This window comes from Lygodium microphyllum, chromosome 30 (assembly GCF_053477565.2).
Source record: "Lygodium microphyllum isolate KBCC chromosome 30, Lygodium_microphyllum_v1.1.10, whole genome shotgun sequence".
Lineage (NCBI taxonomy): Eukaryota > Viridiplantae > Streptophyta > Polypodiopsida > Schizaeales > Lygodiaceae > Lygodium > Lygodium microphyllum.
Genome location: NC_141164.1, coordinates 101,357,598 through 101,380,833, shown reverse-complemented (window position 1 = coordinate 101,380,833; position 23,236 = coordinate 101,357,598). Strand labels below are relative to the sequence as shown.

The window sequence follows — 23,236 nt, the reverse complement described above, 5'->3', positions numbered from 1 at the left end:
AGGTTAGGCAAATAGGCAACTGCCTTACCGAGACAAGCTGACGAGTGTGAGACGGGCTAGGGAGTAGGCAACAGCCTGGCGAGCAGGCGACGAGCTAGACAGGTCAATCACAAGACCAACAACAGGCGCCTTCATGGCACACGACGGGACCCGCAGGCAACTTCACGCCAGCATGACCAGACCCAACTTGATGGGGTCAATGTCAAACGTGAAGTTTTTTTCTTCTCATCATTTTTTTGGCAAATTCCTGGATTTTTTTCATTCTTCCCTTGCCAGGCGTTCGCGCACATAAGCACAAAAGGTCAGATTTGTGCAATCTTGGCCTAGAAAATTTGAGGCTTTTCCAGATTGAGTGCTGTTCATGCAAAATTGAGGCATCTGCGTCAGAAATTGCAGACATTGTGCGTGTTTGAATTGGAGATTTCGCCAAATTTATTGAAATTTTGCTCATTTGAGTGAAATTTCTCAACATTGGACCCATAAAATTTGGGGGTTTTACTGTATTGGTGAAATTCTGTTCAACTGACTCAGATTGGCTGAAATTGGTGCACATTTGGACCCGAGAAATTTGAGGCTTTTGCAAAACCTTGTGAAATCTTGCTAATTTTGCCCATTTTATGCTTTTCGGAACATGTATTGATGCAATTTGGATACCTAACACCTGGAAAAATTTGGGGGTTTTGCTGAAATTGCTCTATTTTGGCAAAATTGGCATATTCTATGCATGACAGAGACAGTGCAGATATATGGTTGATGCTTGAGCACAAAAATTTTGGGGTTTTTGACCGTGCGTGTCAAATTTTATGCCTGTGGGTACATGTACAACAGAACTTGCAGCTAAAATTTGGGACTTCTCATGTAATGTGATGTATTTGCCCTTGGAACAGCTGTAATCAGTTGTGGAATGCTGTAGCACATGGTTTGGTGCTTTTGAAACAGATCTGAAATTTCTGCTTCTACATGGTCATTTATTGCTGGTTGGTACTTGTTTGTACCTTGGTCACTTGTGTGATAGTTTGGGCCTGCATTTGCTTAAATTCTAGTCACATTTGGGTTGAAAATCATGGCTGGCAGCAATGACAGCAGTAATCTGATGCACATTAAGAAGCTTGAAGGAGCACATAGCTTTGCTATCTGGCAAAAATAGTGCTACAATATCTTGTTGCAGAAGAAGCAGGCAAAGCCGATTAAGACCGAAGGGGCAAAGCCCACAGACATGGAACATGAAGATTGGGATGAGTTAAATGAGCTTGCACGCTCAACCATCGAGCTATCAATTTCTGACGCCTTGCTGTTTAACATTGAAGGTTATGAAAGTGCAATTTTGTTTAGGTTACTTGCCTTGTCTTCACTATGCTGATTTTGAGCATTGTGATCATTGTGTTTATGGTAAACATGCACAGACGTCTCATAAGAAGTCTCTTTCGCTGAAATCTTCTCCTCTAGAGTTAGTACATTCTGATGTATGTCAGATGCCAGGGTTATCTTTAGGGAAAAATAAATATTTTGTCACCTTTGTCGATGATGCTACACGGAAGGTATGGGTTTACCCTATTCGTAGCAAGGATGAAGTGCTTGACAAGTTTAAGAAATCCTTGGCATTGGTTGAAAATCAGACTAATAAGACACTCAAGTGTCTTTGCTCTGACAATGGTGGGGAATATGTGTCCAAGGCCTTTCACGCATTTTGTAACAACAAAGGGATAAAGAGGGAGCTCATTGCCCCTCATAATCCACCCCAAAATGGCATTGCAGAGCATATGAATCGCCCCATACAAGATAAGGTCTGTACAATGTTGTCTCATGCTGCATTATCCCATGGTTTTTGGACAGAGGCTGCTATGACAGCCATACACTTAATTAATTGGTCACCAAACAGGTCTTTGGGAAGGGGAGTTCCCTAAGAAGCGTAGTCAAGCAAGCCACCTTCATATGCTCACCTGAAAGTGTTTGACTGTGAGGCTTTTATGCACTTTCGTAAAGAAAAACGTAGTAAACTTGAGCCAAAGTCCTGTAAATGCATTTTCCTAGGATATGGTGACAAGGGTAAAATGGGGTATAGATTATGGGATCCTAAGAAAAGGAAAGTAGTATGCAGCAATTATATTATCTTCCAAGAAGATGGCATGCATAAACAACCTGAAGGGATTGAGGAGGTCCGTAGGTTTTGGACAGCAAAATGTGCCCACTATACAACAACAAATACCTACTGTAAATGAACCTGTAAATGCAGAAAATAATGCTGGAAATGATTAGCCAACTATTTGCCCATGATAATGAGCCACTACATGTGCAGGAAAAGCCAGGACAGCAAGTTGTTAATGCTGATTTGCAGGCTGAAATGCAAGGACAGCAAACTGAAAATGCTCAACAGCCAGCAAACAATGATCATTGGGTTAGGAGAACATCTAGGGCTACTAGACAACCTAATAGATTCATTCTTGGTGCAAACAATATGGTTGATTATGTCATGTTGACAAACTCTGGTGAATCGTTTTTCTTCAAGAAAGCAATGAACAGACAAGATATCAAGAAATGGTATAAAGCCATGTTGTCAGAAATGGAATCTCTTGAGAAAAATGACACTTGGGACTTAGTGCAGTTGCCTAAAGGGCAGAAAACACTTCCATACAAATGGGTTTACAAGATGAAGGTCGCTTCTGGTTCCCCACCAAAGTACAAAGCAAGATTGGTTACGAAGGGGTACAAGCAAAAACACGGAATTGACTTCGATGAGATCTTCTCTCCTGTAGTCAAGATGACTACATTGAGAACCATTTTGGGCTTGGTTGCAGCTGAAGATATGGAGCTCATACAAATGGATGTAAAGACTGCATTCTTACATAGTGACCTGCATGAAGACATATATATGCAGCAGCCTAAAGGGTTTGTGGAAAAAGGGAAAGAGAATATGCTATGTAAACTCAAATGAGTTTGTATGGGCTGAAACAAGCACCAAGAGAATGGTATCATAAGTTTGATACATTTATGCAATCTCAAGGTTTCCATAGAAGTCAAGTGGATCACTGCTTGTACACCAAGAAGGTAACTGATGGCAGCCTGATTATCTTGGTTCTATATGTTGATGGCATGCTGATTGCTGGCAAGGATACTCATGCCTTGGACTCACTAAAAAAGTCTTCACGGCAGCTTTGACATGAAGGATCTTGGTGATGCAAATCACATTGTTGGCATGCAAATACTCAGAGATAGGTCAAAAGGATTACTCTATCTATCTCAGCAGGAGTATATCTCCAAGGTTTTGCAGTGTTTCAATATGGAGGGGGTGAAAATAATTGGGATTCCATTGCCTCCATATGTGAAACTCGGTGCAGAGGACAGCCCTACATCTAATGATGAGAAGGCTGAAATGGCCAAGATACCATATACTTCATCTGTTGGCAGTTTGATGTATGCTATGGTTACTACACGTCCTAACATTGCCTTTGTAGTGGGAGTGGTTAGCAAATACATGGCAAACCCTGGTAAAATGCATTGGGAAGCAATGAAAGGTATTATGAGATACCTCACAGGCATAAAGAAGTTATGCATCTGCTTTGGAAAGCAGAAGGCATCTGTTGTTGGCTTTATGGATGCAGACTATGCTAGTCATGCGGATTGCAGAAAGTCCACTTCTGGGTATGTGTTTATCTTCACAGGAGGAGCAGTCTCTTTGATCTCCAAGCTACAAAAGTACATTGCATTGTCTACTACGAAGGAAAAGTATGTGGCTGCCACTAAGGCATGTAAGGAGGCTTTATGGCTTTCACGTCTGGTGGGAGAGCTTGGCATTACAAAGTTACTTGTTCTCCATTGTGATAGTCAGAGTGCTATCATGCTAGCACAAAATCCCGTCTTTCATGCAAAGACCAAGCATATACACATATACAGGTGAAGTACCACTTCCTTAGAGATGTACTTGACAGCAAGAGCATTGAGCTTGTCAAAGTGCATACAGATGATAATGCTGCAGACCTACTCACGAGGGGTCTTCCAACAGAGCAGTTTGCTCATTGCCGACAAATGATGGGAGTTAGATAGATATATGTATTTCAGCTTTGTACATACCTAGACTTAGCTAATCTTTTCTCCTCTTAAGGCACATTGCCTTTAGATGGGAGGTTGTTGGGAATAAAGGCCCTCGTGCCTTTTAAATGTGCTCGGGTGTGAACACACCCTTAGCACTTGTACTTTAATATATATATCTACCTAAAAACTTGAAGAGGTACATACTCAATTATACCCACAAGTCGTGCTCTGTGTGTGTGTGTGTGTGTGTGTGCACTGCTAGCAAGCACTGCGTGTCTCCATCTCCGCACCCTGTGAGCTCAACACCTCCAAGATTAGAGAGATGGCCAATCTCACCAATTGGTCCAAACGGAGTAGTAGCACTCGTTGGAGAGATGTAAACCTGACTATACGTGATGTGTAAATGCTCCTCTAACTCCGCATCTATATGATGACCAAAACAAGAAAAAGACGGTGGCAAAGGTAAAGGTGTGTCTACCTCATTGAGACCATAATGCCTTCTTAGAGTCTCCAATGATGGAGAAGCCTGATAGGGCGTCCTAGGATCCCTTGAAGAAGGTGCCAGAAACATTATGAGTCAGAATCAGTCACGTGTGAATCTCGCACAAAGACTAGCCTCCACAATCACCACAGGATACTCTTTAGAAGAGCACCGGCTTTAATACCATGTGAAGATATGCAAGGGTTTGCACTGAGGAAACACAGCATATATAATCACCACTAAAACACAAAGACTCGAACAATAACAAGCAAAACTCAAACCCTAAACACAAGACACAAAACCGCATACCACTTTCACATTTTTCATTAATTAAGTGTGTTTTGGGGCTATTTAAAGATGCTAATCAGCTGTAAAGCGTGTTTTAGCTCAACTTGGACCACCTCCACTATCTTCTCTCCATATGTGAAATGGGGTACTAATCGCTAAATCCACTCGGAGAAAGTGCTAAACACCATAAACTTGATTTTCCCAAGGTTCAGTATGAGATCCATGTCCTAACAAAAAGCCTATAATCCATCTAGGTGGAACTGCAATCCCTCCGGTGTGCTAGAGATGAGGACTATGTCATCGGCATGTAGTAGTATGGGTATCAATGCCCCCCCTAGACCAATTCCCTCCCCTCCAAGTCCATCAATGTAGCATGATATCTCATCAATATAGAGACCAAATAGAGTAGGTGAGAGTGGGCATCCCTATTTCACCCCAATGGTGCTAGTGATCTCCTCCGATAGCCCTCTTAGTGCTCGTGCTCACCATGTAACAAACTTGTAAAGTGCTAATATCTCCCATCTCATCTCAATCAAGACCTCCAACTCTTGCAGTCTCTGCATGAGCCTAGCATGTGGTACAATGTCAAAGGCCTTATGGAAATCCACAAAGTAACAATATACCCACCTCCCCTATGCCCTACTCTCCTCCATGATGGCTCGGAGTGTGAGGATATGATTAAGAGTGGAGTAACCGCTCCTAAACCTTGCCTATCCACATGCCCGATGTTGGTGCTTCTCTACCAAAAAGAGGCCTAGGCATCTCTAGTTCTTGTATTCTATGAGGTCCAACATTATCATACAAGACACAATGGTACAATCCTAGTATATCAAAAAGAGAGAGAGAGAGAGAGAGACTTAGCAACTCAAAGCTAGAGCACAAGTTGACTAAGTGGGAGTTAGTCTCATCTCGAGCATAAAGGAAACTCTTGAAAGAAGAGTCCATCCAAGGGACCAACCATTGAAAGACACAATGGTACAATCCTAGTATATCAAAAAGAGAGAGAGAGAGAGAGAGAGAGAGAGAGAGACTTAGCGACTCAAAGCTAGACCACAAGTTGACTAAGTGGGAGTTAGTCTCATCTCGAGCATAAAGGAAACTCTTAAAAGAAGAGTCCATCCAAGGGACCAACCATTGAAGTCCCAATATTTTTGGTTCCATTGCTAGGACCAAGGATAAAATTCTCTTTTTTGAGAAAGCTCATACTCTCACCATGTGTAGAAATAAGAGGCCATGATTGCTCAAAAGGATTGAGCTATGCTCTCCAATTCAAGAAGGCATGGCTAATCTTAAGCATGTGTGGCTAGATTAGGAAACCTTGCACTAGCATGTCAAAAAGTGGAGCTAGCCAAAGGATTGATCCTCTTGCTCTTTGAATAGATGCTCCTAAAACACACATGGATAAGTAGAAAGGCCAAGTCGAGATGTAACCAACTTATTGAACATTGAGTAGAAAATTGTTTAGATAGCATTTTCTATCTTTCCATTCTCTTCAAGAAAAACATAAAAAACTTAAAAAATTTCCATTTTGTGATTCTAAGTGAGTTTGAATTCTCTAGTACATCCATTGCATTGCATGCTTACAAAAATTGTGGTGCTTTCACTCATATCTTGCTTGTCAAGCTGGAAATGGGAGCATACACGAGATTGATGTTGCAACATCATTCTTGATCTTGTTTTCATGCTTATGAAACTCACATGTGGTAGAAAACCAGCAAAGGATGCATGTAGTAGACTGCCTATTCCACTTGCTTGAGTGCATATAGAGGCATTAAGCATTCTCATACCTGAAAACATAAACTACATGAAGAATCATCTTGACTATTGGTTTTGTATGCCAAAATCTGGAGTTTGAAGGCCCTTTGCACTTGAAAAACACTCCAATTGTAGTTAGGCATCTAGCTCAAACATTCAGCATTGCATTCGACTAACCAAGGATTGAGGAGAATTACAAGAGCTTGTTTGGCACCATCACATCAATTACAACTCCCACCACCTTCACTTCTACTGTTTTGTGCTTGAAATCTTCATCAATCACAACATGTGCAAATCACCTTGACTATGCTTGAGTTAGAACAATCAATGTGAAGAGTGACAGTGTGACCAAGAGGTTTGCATGCACTTGGATTGGACTACAACCACCATCACTTCAATTGCTACACTAGACCACTTTGATTGTTGATTTTTAGACTCAAAAATATCAATTTTGTATCCAAAGTATTTCACAAAACTTAGGTCTATATGGCGACTTACTCGTTTTCGGTATTAAGATATCATTTTTCTAACCACAATATTGCATGACATCAATGCCTACACTTAGGAACTCGCCAAAAAGCATCCTGGTCAAAATAGTCACCAAACATTGCTTTTGTAATTTTCCAAGAAGGGCAAGTTTTGCATCACCTTGACTGGCTGCCCCATCACCTCAACTGACTACAATCTAGCTAAAATCCATTTTTTCATCATTGTATAGGCTTGCAAGCACACTAATACCATCTCTATAGTGCAAATTAGCTCTTGATCACCCAAAAAAGCACTTGCATTTGAGTTGTCCGCATCCAAGAGCATAGAATGGATCACCGCAATTGTAGTATCTCGTTCACTATGCTTGAAGAAAAGACTTTGCCAAAGAGTTATCCTCCCGGAGTTGTGGACATCAAGTTCATTGAATTGTGAGCTACAACACAAACATGCTCCTATACACCGTGCTTCAATAATTATGGTCATAAATGTTGTGATGTATCTTCTTTTGAGCTACAAGAGGTTGTGTATGTGTATATGTGTGATTCAATATATGAGCACCTAACCTTGGTATCATTGTTCTTTTGGTTTGAGAGGTGTACTATTTTCCACTAAGTTGAAGTTTTTGTTATGCACATGGATCTAGGGTAGTGCTTTACATTTCTTTCTTTTTCGGTGTCACATCATGTTCGTACTCTATGTTTTCTATGCAAACCCCTAGGTGTCCTCACATTAATTGCCTAATATTAGACTTGAATGAAATAGCCCTTTTCAAGTCCAAACCTTGCAATTAGTTTTAAATCCAATCATTGAGTTTGAGTATAGACCAACAATCATCATTGCCTAACACCACTTGAGCCCTACAAAAGCAATAGACTGCTTAAATCGCACATTGATTGCAAGATGGGATCCGCTTTTGCAACCCCTCCTAGATTACCACTTTTGCACAGATTATTGATGGACACATGCAGAGCATAGATCACATGGTTTCAAAATCCAAACTTCCTAACTATCAATCCCATTGTCACACTTTTGCACAGATTATTGATTGACACATGCAAAGCATAGATCACATGGTTTCAAAATCCAAACTTCCTAACTATCAATCCCATTGTCACGGAGACATCAAATTTTGATATACTTTGATCTTGCTGATAACATTTAATCTTGTTGTTTAGCACATGTGATGTACATGGCAATTATTTCATAATAATAGGTCAAGGACCCCGAGGATATAGTGGGTATCAAAGGCAAAAGTTGCTATATCTTATGTTGCATAGGTAATCGGTGGTATCCGGTACCAGTTGTTGGCCTAGGTTATTAATTTGGCCATAAGTGTCAGTCAGTGATACTAAAGAAGTGGCGTTTAATGATACCTAATGCCAACTGATGGTTAAAGATGACACAAAGACACTAAAAAATGGAAGTTGCCTAGCCAATTTAATTATTGGCTAGTCAAATTATTTTTCTCCGTAGCAAAATAACTATTAGATTAATTTTCAGTATTTAAAGACTGAAAATTAATATTTAATCATGAATAATGTTGAAAAAACCATTTGGGAAAGCTGCCACTTATCAAAAATGCCCATGCAAGACTGAAAAACGTCTTTAGAGGCTAGAGAGAGGCATTTTAGTACATTCAATCAACAATAGAGAGAGAGAGAAGATACTGCTGGTCTGATCTACAGCCATTGGAGGACCTTTTTGAGACAGCCAAGAGTAGAAAAAGACCAATCTGCAACAGGCAACAACATCTATAGGTTGTTGAGACAAGGAAACAGCAGTAAATGACTAATTTTCTTAAGTTTTTCAAGAAGAAAGTCTGAAATTTTCTCTCTTCTACGCATTCTCTCTCATCTCCCAGCCTTTCCACAATCTTGCTCCGAAGATTGCAGCATTAAGATCACTAAAAGCTAAGAAATTTCAGATTTCTCTGCTGTAAATCCTAACCTGCAGTAACAGAAATTAGGATTTTGCAGCAGCCTTCAAAAGTGTGCCAAATTTTGGAAGCTCCAAGACTTGGATTAAATAGGGATGAAGCTGTTTTCCATCAAATTTAAGTGGAGGACCAGTAAATCAATGAATTTGAGGCGTTTTCCATCTACATCAAAGCGGGTGAAGGCCAATTGACTACCCGAATCAAGAGGCAAATTAGATTGAAGGCTTCTAGTCATTTTGGACACCAAGGAGAGTTGGAATACCGAAAGGGATGCCAATTTTGGGGCCAATAGGGTGTCCATTGTCCAAGCTTGTCAGTTGATTTGCATTTCTCAGTTTTGTAATAAATATGGCCATTGTAACTAAGATGTGATCAGAGAATTACTATCCATCCACGGAAGGAAGGCTGGTTTCACCCATCACTCAACTAATTGAATCAGTGTACTTGATGTGCTCCCACCCAAACTGCCCGCTCAAAATGTACATGTTAGGTTGAAAGTCTAATAGACAAGTCTTCCTCCAACACTATGGTTCCAACTCAGGTCTCATCCTTGCCACATACATCTACCTGATGAGTATGAATGGGCCCTGGATAGCCTAAGAAGTGCACTGTGCATATGACTGAGTGCATTAGAGTCACCATCAAGAGAGCTAACAATTCCATCAGCCAAGACCTCCAACCCTAAGCAGGACATGCTTTGAATACATTAGACCTCCCTCCCTAGCTTGGTGAACTTCTCACATCTGCTATAAGATAGAGAGGCTCGAAATCGGATTACTAGATGGATCTTTTGGTCAGGCTACTACAAACCCTTTTTCATTCAGACATGATACTGTATGAGCATTATATATTTGCATTGCCTCAGAGGTATTACAACCATTTGAAGACACTAATATAAATTAACCTCCCAGGCTCCCTGTACTGTAGGTGTCCTGCATTCGGCTGTTTGACTGACTGACAGGAATGACCGATATCTTGGAAGAAAAACAATACACAACAAACAAATTCTGAAAAAAAAGCTTGAGTTGATTGCAAATTCTATCATGGAGTGAAATGCACACTTACACTCAGTTGCATCCACTGGATCAGTTGCTTCCATTTTCTTTCCCTGTCATGAATCTGGTTCATCCTTCTCTCAATGAGCATTAGCTTCTCCTTTGTTTGTTGCAAAGCATCAGAAAGAGCCCTGCACTTGAAGGTAAGCTCTCCACATGTGGGGCAACACTTTGTGATATCCGTCTCTTTTTGCCACAACTTGAGGGCATAACCATTCTCCAATGGCTGCTGAAACACCATGTGAGAAGTGTATGAGTTATGGTCTTCTTTTCCTCTTTGAAAGGTTCCAGACTCATCACTAACTGCAGGATCACTGACATAACATTGTCTTGTAAGATCAGCTAAGAACTTATCACCAAGCTTATCGGAAGATGTACAACCAGGGCTTTCCTCAATTGTTTGAACTTCTGACAGTTGCAAAGAAGAATGATTCTTGCTTTTAAAACAGGGGAGTGCTTCAACATGCCATGGTCTTGTACAACAGTCATCAACATTTCCTACAATGGGACCCTTGCTTTCAGCATCCATGTCTTCTGGCCCACATTCTTTCATAAGATGTGAAGATGTATGGCATATTTCAGAAGTCATATCATCAAACCCACTGACAGTGTTGAGTTCTTGTATAGATGTGGATGGCAGACTGGTATCTTCTGCATCATCTCTTTCCAAAAAACATACTCTCTCTGGTAAGGGGGATGAAGTTTCTGAGCAAGCTCTAGATTTAGATGCTACCAACTGGTCAATTGGACTGCAGGGATAAAGCTGGTATACAAGCTCAAGATTGGTAGGGGGCAACATTTGGAATGTGTACTGATCATGGGCTTGTGGAGAAAGACAGCATTTGATTTCTATTGATGAAGCAAGAAGCTCTCCGAAGGACACTTCTGGGGAAGATGGTGTTGTGAGGTGTGCAAGCTCTGGAGGTGGTGTGAAAGGAGCAGTTGAGAAAGGACTGGTGGGTGCAGTAGTAAGAGCGGAAAAAGTTGGAGTAACTAAAATATTATCAAGAGGAAATGATCCTGCAACAAAGTCCTTTGCCATTGAGTCCCTTTCAATACATGAATCATCAGAAGCTTTGCCTGATTTTGAGGGTGGGAATGAAAGCACAGTTGCAGGAGATTGCTGACACGAGGACTCCGAGTATTGACAACCAGAAATGGGAGAAGATGGAGGGGCGCACATAACGGGAGGTAAAATAGCTGCTTGATTAAGGAGGTCTGTTGTCACACCATCATCTGCAGTATTATCTTGTGATATGATAGGTGCAGCAGGTAGTTGTCTCACTGGTCTTTGATACTTTGATCTTTTTCGTGATGTAAAACAATAAAGCCTACCCCAACAACTGCTCCATCCCTTCTGCAGGAAAAAGCAGGCAAAATAATAACTGCCAGTTCATATCTGTTCAACCACATTAGAAAAAACCACTTTCAGACCCACACAATAGAAACCAGACATATATGAACCTTGCTTTCTAACATTGCTTCTTTAGCCTCTGTAGGCAAAGGTCAATTCAGACACATTGCACGAGTGGATATAATCAGCAACAACCAAATTGATATCAGATCACTAGCCTTTTATTTTCTCACTGAAGTACAAAAACTGATTGTGAAACAGCATGTTGAAATCACTTCACATATTAATGTCCACCAACTGCCAGTACACTTAAGCGTATTGCAGCAGTCATCTCATGTAACAAATAATAATCATGAAAATGTTTTGAAGGCATCTCCTTGGGAGCAACCAAATGTCCTTGATCATTGTCGAAAATATTCTGGAGGAGCCCACCCTCACAAAGTGAAAGACTCTCAATGGATCAGCCTCTAATGCTTCCCACAAGTCTCCCTTTCGCCCCCATGAGTAATTTTGGGAGGATGGATCCTAGCTCCAATTGATGCCTCTCTTACTCCCTTTTTGTCAAGATTGGGATCCCTTCTTTCCTTTTACCATTCTTGCTGCCCAATTCTCCTGCACGCCATCACCTAATGGATCTGACAGAATGGCCTATCCAATAAAGTAATGAGTACATATAAAAAGGGATCTACTTACATTTTAAAAAGCCAGAATGGACTGTCAAACAAGTAATGACTACATCTAATCATGTTATCTCAACTCGAGAACAACAATAAAAATGAAAATAACTAAATATGCTTGTGCTTACAATCACAAGGGCTGGAAGTGCAGACTACTATGATGTACAAAATTATCTCTCAGTGATCCTGTGGCTGACACATAGGATCTCAATTTAATAAGCAGAAATCAATGCCCTATTCTCGTCAAGGCAAATATATCTCTCATGGGGTCATCCAAGAGAAGGTAAGGAGGTGAAGAACAATGCCCAAGTGGACATGGATGCCATGCTCTGCAAAGTACGACAGCCTGATCTCCTATGACTCCCACTGCTCCTCAAAAATTTAACTCTATGCGTCTGGAGCTCCAAGGAAACCTAGGCATTGCATGCCACATCTCTAATCCTCGTACTCCATCACATTGCAAAGAGGACCAAACCCATCCCCGAAAAAGCTATTAGATCTCCCTTTGATCTTGTAATATACGGTAAATATGCAGATAAAGTGCTCCTCAAACTCAACCTCCCAATTGCATAGCTAGCAAATATATGCATCCTCAAAGGTGTGTATACTGTCCTATCTCAATTCTAGCTGGTGTGACAATGCGCAATTCCCCAATAGCATTGCATATCCCATGGGAGAGGCGTACATCCATGTATGTCAGCCTCACAATGAATCCATCAAGTGACATGCAAGAAGTCATGCTAATACTATGCCATCTTCATGTTAAGGGGATCTTGAGGGTGCACACATCTAAGATCTGTATCAATCTTGACAATATTTGAACTTTGATAACTCAATTCCACTCCATACAAGTGAGATCTAAGGATGGGCAATCCAAAATATACTTTAAGGGGCAGAAGAGTGTCCATCTTTGACCCACATATCCCAAACTATGACTACATCTCGATTCTCCACACACCAACAATGTGTCTCTCTACTATCTCCTAACTATTTAGAAGAGGACAAAGCATATCGTGGATATCTATGTCCAAGCAGCCCCCATATTCTCTATAAGCAGGTCACCAACTAAAATAAGGGCTTAACCATAGGTGCCCCTCCTAACTCTACTCTAACAATCTCATAGGGTACCAATCGGTTGCTCCGTATCATGCAAGCAATCTGTCAAAGTGCAGTGAATGCAGAAGCATATGACTGCACTGAAAGAAAAGATGTGAAAATAAAGATAAGAGAGAGAAAGAGAGCATACTGCGAACTTGCTCTCGAATTGTCCTATTCATGTGTTCAGCTATACCATTCTTGAGTGGGGTGTACAAGGCGGTCAACTAACGTTTAATACCCCTCTCATCATAGAAATGCTCAAAGGCTTTAGAAACATACTGGCTCTCATTATCTGCCCTTAGACATTTCAGCCTATACCCAAATTGGTTCTCAACCAAAGCAAGCCAATGCTAAAATGTAGCCAAGACTTTCAATTTTTGCTTAATAGGGTATGCCCAAACCTCATGTGTATACCCAGCAATGAAAGTAACGAAATACTTTGCGCCACCTAATAACTTGCAAGGCATAAGACCACATACGTCCGAATGAACAAGAGCCAATGGCTCACCCATACGTATTATACCATTCTTTTAATGCATATTACATATTTGTCTACTATATAAATAATAATCACAAGGTCAAAGCACTTATAGTCAAGGGACGGAAGATATTGCAAATGAGTAAGTATTTTCATTCCTTTCAAGGACATATGTCCAAGGTGACAATGCCAAAGAGATACATAGGAAACTACATCCATTGCCAAAATATGGTCAGTTGACACAGATACAAATAAGGGGTAGAGAGTATTGGACTTAGCACCACGTGCAATGAGAAGATTCCCACGAGTAATCTTCCATGAGGAATCACCAAAAGAAACTGCATAACATGCATCATCCAAAGTGCAACAGAGATAAGGCTCTTTGTGAGAGCTAGTACATGACGAGTAAACATGCAACCTGAACCAAACTGCAGCTGGAGATCACCAATACCAACTATCTCGAGTCCCAAGTCATTACCCAAACGAATAGATCCAATCAAATTGCGATAGGAGTGAAACCACTCTCTATGAGGCATCACATGAAAAAAAAGCCCCTGAATATATGAGCCAACACTGAGTATACCCTGACAAAGTATTAGTCAGCTATGAAGTATTAAGAGAAGAATCTGCAAGTATGAAATCATCCTCTAAATCAATCTGCACAGCATTAATCTCTTCAATCTTAACACTGGACTTGCTAGGAACAATGCTGCGATTATCATTTTTGTCATGTACTTTACCCTTGCCCTTTTCTTTGCGCTTGTCCTCGTGCATCTTATGGCACTATGGCCAAATATGCCTTGCTTTCCCACAATAATGATAAGTCAATGAAGACTTATAGCCATGAGACTTACTGCAAGACTGTCCATGTGAATGAGAGCGACATTGTTGAAAGTCTCTCCCTCGGTGGTCATTACCGCCCCTAATATTATTGCCTCTAACTATCAAAGGATGAGAGGTGCAAGAGCATTCATATTCTTTTTGTTAACCTGTTTAGTCAAGAGTGCACTCTCTACATCTTATAACTATAACCCATCAGTAGATACATAGCAGTACAAAAGGTATCCCATGATTCCAACAATGTAACTAAGAGGAACAAGGGAAGAAGTGTGCCCTTAAATTTAATCCCTTGTGAAGAGAGATGACTAATAATGGAATAAAATTCATTTAAGTGAGCTGATATAGAAGTGTCCTCCTTCATACGAAGGTCCATGAGTTGCTTTAGCCAATATATCTGAGAAATGAAGCTATGCTTGTCATAGACATTGCAAATCTTTTCCCATAATTCCCATGCGGACTGCCCATCAGAGACACAAGGAGCAAGAGAAAGAGAAAGAGAGACAAGATGTGGAGACTGTGAGAGTGCGCAATGGAAGAACACGAACACAGAGGAGGAGAGAGAGAAAGCAGGGAATGAAGGAAGAAAATCTGCACTGACTGAAATGAAATGCTGAATACACCAAAGTGAACTGATCAGTCCCTGCACGCAGCCCAGAGCGTCAGTGAGGGCACCAGAACAGATTGAAAGCAATGGCAGCACCAATGCCGGAGTGGGAGAGGAGGGAGAGTGTGCTGAACCTGCAGAAGAGTGTGAGAGAATGACTGGGGGGGCTGCTATAAATAGCCCCAAGCCAGAAAAACTGGTCGACCTGCCAAAACTGGCCGACCTGGCCAAACATGGCCGACCTGCCCAAATATGGGCCGACTGCACTCAAAAAGGCCCATTTTGGGCTAAGTGACACCCGAAAAGGGAATGCAGACACAAAACTGACAGAGCTCCTCTGTCTCCTGCCAAACTTTGACAAGAGCTCACAACCAGGAGATGACAGACTGAGAATGAAAATAGAGCAGGCTAACACCCCCTCTCAGATCCTGGGAGGGTCTAAAGACCTAATAACTGCATGTGATGAAGCAAAGAAGCTTGAGGCAAAGGCTTCGTGAAGAGATCAGCCGCATTGGCCGCCGTGGGACAATAGGCCACCACCAGCTCCGAATCCACGATCCGCTCTCGAACATAGTGATACTGAACCTCAATGTGCTTCGTGTGAGCATTAAACACCGGGGTCTTCGCCAGAGCAAGGGCACTCTGGTTGTCCACGCGCAGCTCCATAGATCCTATCTGGGAAAAGCCAATCTCCACCAGCAAGCGACGGAGCCAAACTGCCTCCATAGTGGTTGAACATAGGGCCCGATACTCAGCCTTTGTAGAAGAAAGTGCCACAGTAGGCTGCTTCTTGCTGCTCCAAGAGACAGCACCGGATCCAAGGGTGAAAGCATAACCTGTAGTGGATCGTCTCGAATCCACATCACCTGCCCAATCAGAATCACTCCATCCAGAAAGGGTGATCCCATCTCCATACATGATCCCGTAGGATCGAGTCCCCTGTAAATACCGAAGAACACGCAAGGCTGCCTTCCAATGATCCTGTGTAGGAGTCTTCATAAAAGAAGACAACAAAGCCACCACAAATGAGATATCCGGCCGAGTGTGAAGCAGCCAGATGAGAGAGCCTACAAGGCACCTGTAATGAGTGGCATCTGTAAGGGGGACTCCATCTGCCAAAAGCTTGGACTCTGGGTCCATGGGGCAAGAAATAGGCCGACACGTGACCATACCAAACTCCGAAAGAAGCTCGGAGATGTACCGGTGTTGCGAGATAAATATGCCCTGTGCCATCTGATAGATCTCCAGTCCTAGAAAGAAGTGAAGGATCCCTAGATCCATCATGTCAAACTCCTGCTGAAGAATGGGTCGAGTATGCTCCACCTACTGAGTGTCGCTCCCTGTAATGATAAGATCATCGACATACAAAATAAGGAAAACACCAAGAGAACCCACAACCCGTAAGTAGAGGTTGGGATCATAATCGGAGCGCTGAAAGCCACTTTGTAGAAAGAAGCGGTCAATCCTCTCGTACCAAGCACGAGGAGCCTGCTTCAGGCCATAAAGGGCCTTCCGCAGCCTGTAGACATGATCCTCCTTCCCTTGCACAAGAAAACCAGGAGGCTGTGAAACATAAATCTCCTCCTCAAGGACGCCATTCAGAAAGGCTGACTTGACGTCCATCTAATAAACAGGCCAACGGTGGTGAGCTGCAAGAGCCAAAATAACTCGAATGGTAGACATCCGAGCTGTAGGAGCAAAAGTCTCGAAGTAGTCCAATCCTGCTCGCTGTGCAAAACCCTTGGCAACAAGCCTAGCCTTATGCTTGTCCAAGGAGCCATCTGCAAGATACTTGGTCTTAAAGACCCATTTCACACCTATCACCTTCCGTTTCTTGGGACGCGGTACAAGCTCCCAAGTATGGTTTCGCTCGATGGAATCGAGCTCGGCCTGCATAGCCTGTCTCCAAATATCCTGTGCAAGAGCCTCCTCCACAGTGGAAGGCTCGGAATCCTGAAGAATTTGAGACATAAGAGCATAATTCACACATAGTGAACTATCCCGCTGGGCCTGAAAGCGGGCTGATCTGCGTGGACCTGTAGAAGAAGCAGGAAAGTGAGTAACACCTGAATCCTGCATGAGCCGGCGATACCATAAGGGAATCCTAAGAGACTCCTCCTGCTGCGAGGGAGACCGAGTAGTCTCCGAAACCTGCAAAGCACCCATGTCGGAGAGGGACTCCCCCTCACCAAGTGAAGGTAGATCCACCTCACCTAAAGAAGGCTGTGTATCCTGAGAAGACTCCTGAGGGGAGTCTGAAGGGGTGGAAGAACTCGTAGAAGAAGAAGTCACATCCGCCAAAGGGGGAAAGGAAGCCGAAGTAGGAGGAATGGGAGGGGTGCTAAGGGGTATCCTAGAAGGAAGAGAAGGTAGAGAAGGTTGGGGGGGGGGGGGGGGTCCGGCGATGTTGAAGAAGCACCTGTAATAGAACCATCAAGCGGATCCTCAGAGGCCGAAGCCTCATCAAAGATCACATCCCTGCTCACCTCAATCTTTCGTGTCGTCAGGTCGTAGAGCCGATATCCCTTCGTGGTCGTGCTATAGCCCACGAAGATAAGCTTTCTCGACTTAGAGTCGAGCTTCGTCTTCCTCTTCTTCTTGTCCACATGGACAAAAGCATCGCATCCAAAGATGCGAAAGTGGGACACGGAAGGCTTCTTCCCAAAGAAAGCCTCATAAGGAGTCATGTCCTGTAAAGCCGAAGTCGGAGAACGGTTGCGAATATGCACCGCTGTAGCCACCGCCTCACCCCAAAGGAAATGAGGAAGACTCCTATGCTCCAGCATAGATCGGGCCATCTCCACCATGGTCCGATTCGCACGCTCCACCACACCATTCTCGGATGGTCTGTTCGGATGGGAATACTCCACCCGAATGCCATGATCCCTGCAAAACTGAGAGAAAAGGTGAGAAGTGAACTCGCCACCGTGATCAGCTCGAATGCCACGAACTTTGGAAGTTGTTTATGTCTCCACAAACACCTACTACTCGCAGAAACGAGAGTACGCCTCGCTCTTGTACTCCAAGAAATAAGGCCACACATAACGACTAAAGTCGACCACAATCAGCATCAAATACTTGGCCTTCCCAAGGGAGGCCGTGTCCATAGTTCCGCAAAGGTCGGTGTGAACCAGCTCAAGCGGAGAAGTAGCCCTCCTAGAGGCAACCTGAGGGTGAGGCTGCCTATGCTGCTTGCCCCTCAAGCAGCTAGGACACAAAGTGTGAAGAGGAGGGAAATCTGGAAGTCCCTCCACCATCTTCCTCCGAGAAGCCCGCCGAATAGAATCGAGGTTCAAATGACCATACCGAGTATACCAAAGCAGCCCAAGCTCATGGGAAGTCCTCGCATCCAAGGCTATGAGCGTATAAAGCCCACCCTCCTGTGTACCCGTCCAAAGAGCATCACCTGTAGAAGCATCCTCCACTGTGACTGCATCCTGTGTAAAAATGACTCGGGTACCTAGTTGAGTAAGACTGTGCACAGACAATAGGTTAAAGCCCAAATCAGGTACATAGAGAACTTTGGCGGAAGAAGACCGCCTGTCTGAAAACATAGGTAGAGTCCCCACGCCTCGAAAAGGAACAGTAGAATTGTCACCAATGGTGACAGTGCCCCCTCGAGAACGAAGATCCTGAAGCCAATCCTGTCGAAAGGTCATATGTGAAGATACTCCACTATCCACGAGCCAAGGCTTCTCCAGAGTGGTAGAAGCTAGGGCTGTATTCTCCTCAACAAAGACATGCACAAACGCAGACTCTGTCGTACCTGGGGCCACCTTCGAGTCCTTCTCCTTGGGCTTCAAATGGGGGTACTTCTGCCAACACTTCTCCACGGGATGAGTACCCTTCCCACAGTGGGGACATTAAGGCTGTTTCTCTTTCACATCCTTCTTGTCCTCCTTGTCCTTGGCCTTCTCCTTCTATTGTTTCTTCTTCTTGCCGCCACCTGTACCTGCAATAAAAGCCTTGGTGGAGCCACTGGCACCCACCTCTTTGAGTCGCTCGTCATGCTCCAAGACAAGCGGGAAAAGTTCCTCCCATAGGAGTTTCTCACGGGTCCTCGTGGTGATGAGGCTCGTGTAGAAGACATCATAGCGGGGTGATGACAGCTGAGTCAACAGAATCATCGCCATATCCTCGGACGATATCACACGACCAAGAGAGGCTAGCTCGCCTCGCATGTCCTCCATCTTCGTGATGTAATCCTTCATGAAAGAAGAATCATCAAGACTGAGCATCCGCAACTTCTCCAAGGAAATCTTGTGGGCAAACATCTTGTGCAGATACAAAGACACAAGCTTCTTCCATACTTCCGCCGCGGTCTGTAACCAGTGAACATGTACAAGAACGGAATCATGTAAACTCATAAAAAGAAAGGAACGGGCTCGTGAGTTGAGCCTATCCCACAAGGCTGCACGGTCCATAGAGGTGCCATCTGACGAATCCACGGGGGGACGGTCGATGGGTGAAGAAACAAGCTCCCATAAGTCGAATGCATCGAGGATGCACTCCACCTTGCACAACCAGAGGGAGTAGTTGGAACCATCCAACTTATCTTCCTTCGGAAAAAAAGGGAGAATCGGCACCTGAATAGAGGGAATCAAGAAAGGCATCCGCACATCTAAAGCAGTCTTCACGGAAGGCACCTTCACGGTAGATGGAACCCTCTGAGATGCATGGACAGAAGAGGGACGAGTGCGAGGAGGCTCCTCCCGACGTCGAAACTCCTGATAATCCCGCCTCTGCTCAGAGGAATGATGAGAAAGGAGCTCATCCTCTGAGTCGTCGAAGCCTGAAAACTGGTAAGACATCTTCCAATCTGCAAAATACCAAACACCAAAGAAAACTATGCCGAAGCTGAAGTATGACCAGCAATCTGGTCACCAACCGCCAAAACGCAAGCTGTGATAGCCTACAAACACCTGGATCTGCAAAACACAAAGGTAGCTAATGAAGATCACCAGAAGAGAGACCGCCAGCACCAAAACACAGCCTGAAAGTGGGTCGCCAGCAGGAGATGAGCCGCCAGGAGTGGTAACGACCACCAGATCTGCAAAACGCAACCTGATGATGTGTCGCCCAGCTGAAAGAGAGGCCGCCTGATGGAAAACGCAAGCAGGAGGGGTCGATGGATGATGTGGCAGCCTCTGGAGGAGTCGTCTGCAGCAAACGCAATAAGAATGGCCACCTGGAGAGGCCGCCTGGGCAGTTGGAGATGAGGCGACAACAGTAGAAGAGGGGTGAGGTATCTCTCCACAAGGTTAGGTCCTCCGTGCTCTCAGTCAGGCGATGATACCATGTGAGAGTGCGCAAAGGAAGAACACGAACACAGAGGAGGAGAGAGAGAAAGCAGGGAATGAAGGAAGAAAATCTACACTGACTAAAATGAAATGCTGAATACACCAAAGTGGACTGATCAGTCCCTGCACGCAACTCGGAGCGCCAGTGAGGGCACCAGAACAAACTGAAAGCAATGGCAGCACCAATGCCGGAGTGGGAGAGGGAGAGTGTGCTGAACCTGCAGAAGAGTGTGAGAGAATGACTGGGGGGGCTGCTATAAATAGCCCCAAGCCAGAAAAACTGGCCGACCTGCCAAATATGGCCGACCTGCCCAAATATGGGCCGACTACACACAAAAAGGCCCATTTTGGGCTAAGTGACACCCGAAAAGGGAATGCAGACACAAAACTGACAGAGCTCCTTTGTCTCCTGCCAGACTCTGACAGGAGCTCACAACCAGGAGATGACAGACTGAGAATGAAAATAGAGCAGGCTAACAAAGACTAACAATCACAATGTGTGACTAGCCTTCCCTTTATTCAAATGTCACTGAAAGAATAAAGAATGAAGTGACAATGATGGGCACCCACCACCCACAGTGTACAGGTATGCGGATATGCGAGTACTGTTAGTATCGCTAATACACGAGGGGCAGCTAGGCATAAGCACCTTTACCCCCAACATTATCCACGCAAAGTTATGTCTCCAATAAGGATGACGTTTGTCCATCCAAGATAGTCCAATGATGTTTCACATTATAAAGTGCAAGATTTGTGAGGTGGCCGAAACCACCACTTAAAAACCTGCCTCCTGTTCTGCAAGCCCAGCAGGCTTTGAAGATAACCTTGACTGTTCGGATGAGAAGGCTGAAGAGACTACCCACAGTTCTAGCTTGGGGCTTTAATAGCGTGCATAGGCAAGACATTTGTCAAATTAGTTACAGAATTGTACGTCAATGTTTGTTTGTTGCTGCATAATACCTTCACAGCTGCTGGGTGTCACAATCATTGTGCATGTTACTTACAGCACTTGTTTAGATGTAGCTCATAACCTCAACATAAAATAAGAAACTGTTGAATATGAAATTTCCTTCAACCTACAGCTCCCATTTGTGCTGCCTAATTCATCACATATCCCCGGTAATTGCCTCGAGCTATTTGAGTGTAGTCTTCACTTTAAAAAACTACCATCACAATGACCCTGCTTAGTTGACCTCATGAAGGTATTAACCATACTCAGACTGCGCAATCCTTCACAGATTCTTAGTGTCATACACACTCCACATGTAGCTTACACTAGTTGTACAAATTTAGCTCATCATCTCTGCTTATAGCAACAACCTGTTTCGTGTCAACTTTCCTTCAGCCCAAACCTCCAGCTCTGCCGCCTAAATTCATCAAATTTAACCGGCAATTGGCTGCAGCTATGTGGGTGTGTAGTCTTCCCTAAAAGGAACTTCACACCTGCTTACCTCACTACATGTAGCCGTTAGCCATACTAGCTTATAGCATCTGTACAGATGAAATCGTAACAAACTTTTTGGTAAATAAAGTTCCCTTCAACCTCTGCTCACACAATACTTGGCAGTTAATAGTTCCCAGAGAGCATCAAAAGTGCACCTCATTCTTACAACTATTATGATGTTGTTGAACCCCTTAGACAAAGGAGTTCAACCATTCTGTAAGATCAACGCGTAGCCAAGTTGGCCTCATTAACTGTAAATGGAGTATGCAATGAAATGAAACAGCAAGAGTGGAGAACAGTCAACAATTGCAGGCACCCTTTTAGGGAAAAGTATAATGCCTGTGCAATTTCATGCAGAGCACTTAACTCTACGTTTTCTACTGAGTTGTCTCTACGTTATCTACTGAGTTCGTACAAGGGGTACTGTACGCTTATCCAAGTACATGCATGTAAAGAGTGAGCCTTCAGCTTACCAAGTCGTCAAGAATAGTGCTGGTATTTGCCCTCGAAGTACGACTGTTATACGCTGGACTGCTGCACGTGTGCTTGGTCATGGCTAGCCACAGCAAAAGAAGGTGACACAAACTTTATGAACCATAACAGCAGAATCAGCAACTGGTTGGCAGCCTCATTGAGGGCATAGGGCACAAGCGCGCCCCTTCTTTGTTATAATCACTGCACCACAAGGTCGTGAAAGCCGACGTGTGAACAGATTACCCAATAGGTCTGGCTGATGCAGCAGATCAAAGGCCATGCTGCATGGCCTGCAGCAGGTGACAGAATGGATGCAAGCAGTTTTGGACATTCCTGGCTGCTCTGAACACCAACTGCACCAGACTAAGCTTCCAATCCCACCATATATGATGCAATCCTCATCAATGCACTGCTCCAAGCCGCCCGGTAATGCTCCTGCGATGGATTAGTAGATAGACTTGCTGTGGCCATCGTGCGTCAGACGAACTGACATGTCGATAGATTCAATGGATCTCTCTCTCTCTCTCTGTGTCTGTGTCCACAGCAACAACAAGAAGAGAAACAAGTGTCAAGAATCCTGTCTCACGACAACGTGCTCCTACTATATACTCTACGAATGGATGAGTAACGCCAACCTTGCTTCTTTAACATCTACCAATGCCCCTTTGCCCTCTTTCTTTTGCATGGGGGTATTCATAATCTAGAACATGTTAGCCTGGTCCATTGTTTATGCTGGGTCTCTTTCTTTTCAATTTATAAGTGCCCCTTTCTTCTGTTTCTTTTGCATGGGGTGTATATAATCTAGAACTTGCTAGCCTAGTCTAGTGTTATATTGGCTTATGTCCATGTGACGCACCACTCACCTTCTCTAAAGATACATGGGCGGCTAAATCGTCGATGAGTGAGTGGCTCCTATGATAGCTCTGTCAATAGT

The 23,236-nt window shown here is 43.7% G+C and overlaps 1 protein-coding gene across 6 annotated transcripts in view; it reads right to left on the bottom strand.

Annotated features, from left to right (window-relative positions):
- Positions 1-22,992, bottom strand: part of LOC148010187 (uncharacterized) — a 43,121-nt gene extending 20,129 nt beyond the window's left edge. The window contains exons 1-3 of one of the 6 annotated variants that reach the window (XM_087673098.1): positions 22,302-22,992; positions 11,498-12,035; positions 10,044-11,390 (exon numbers count right to left, since the gene is read on the bottom strand). In XM_087673098.1, coding sequence (XP_087529224.1) covers positions 10,044-11,390; positions 11,498-11,512 — 1,362 coding nt within the window. In that variant the 5' untranslated portion in view covers positions 11,513-12,035; positions 22,302-22,992. Of the gene's footprint in view, positions 1-10,043; positions 11,433-11,497; positions 12,036-22,301 lie in introns of all 6 variants that reach the window. The other 5 variants (XM_087673100.1, XM_087673099.1, XM_087673102.1 and 2 more) reach the window with 5 other exon arrangements.
- Between the last annotated feature and the right edge of the window lie 244 nt (positions 22,993-23,236).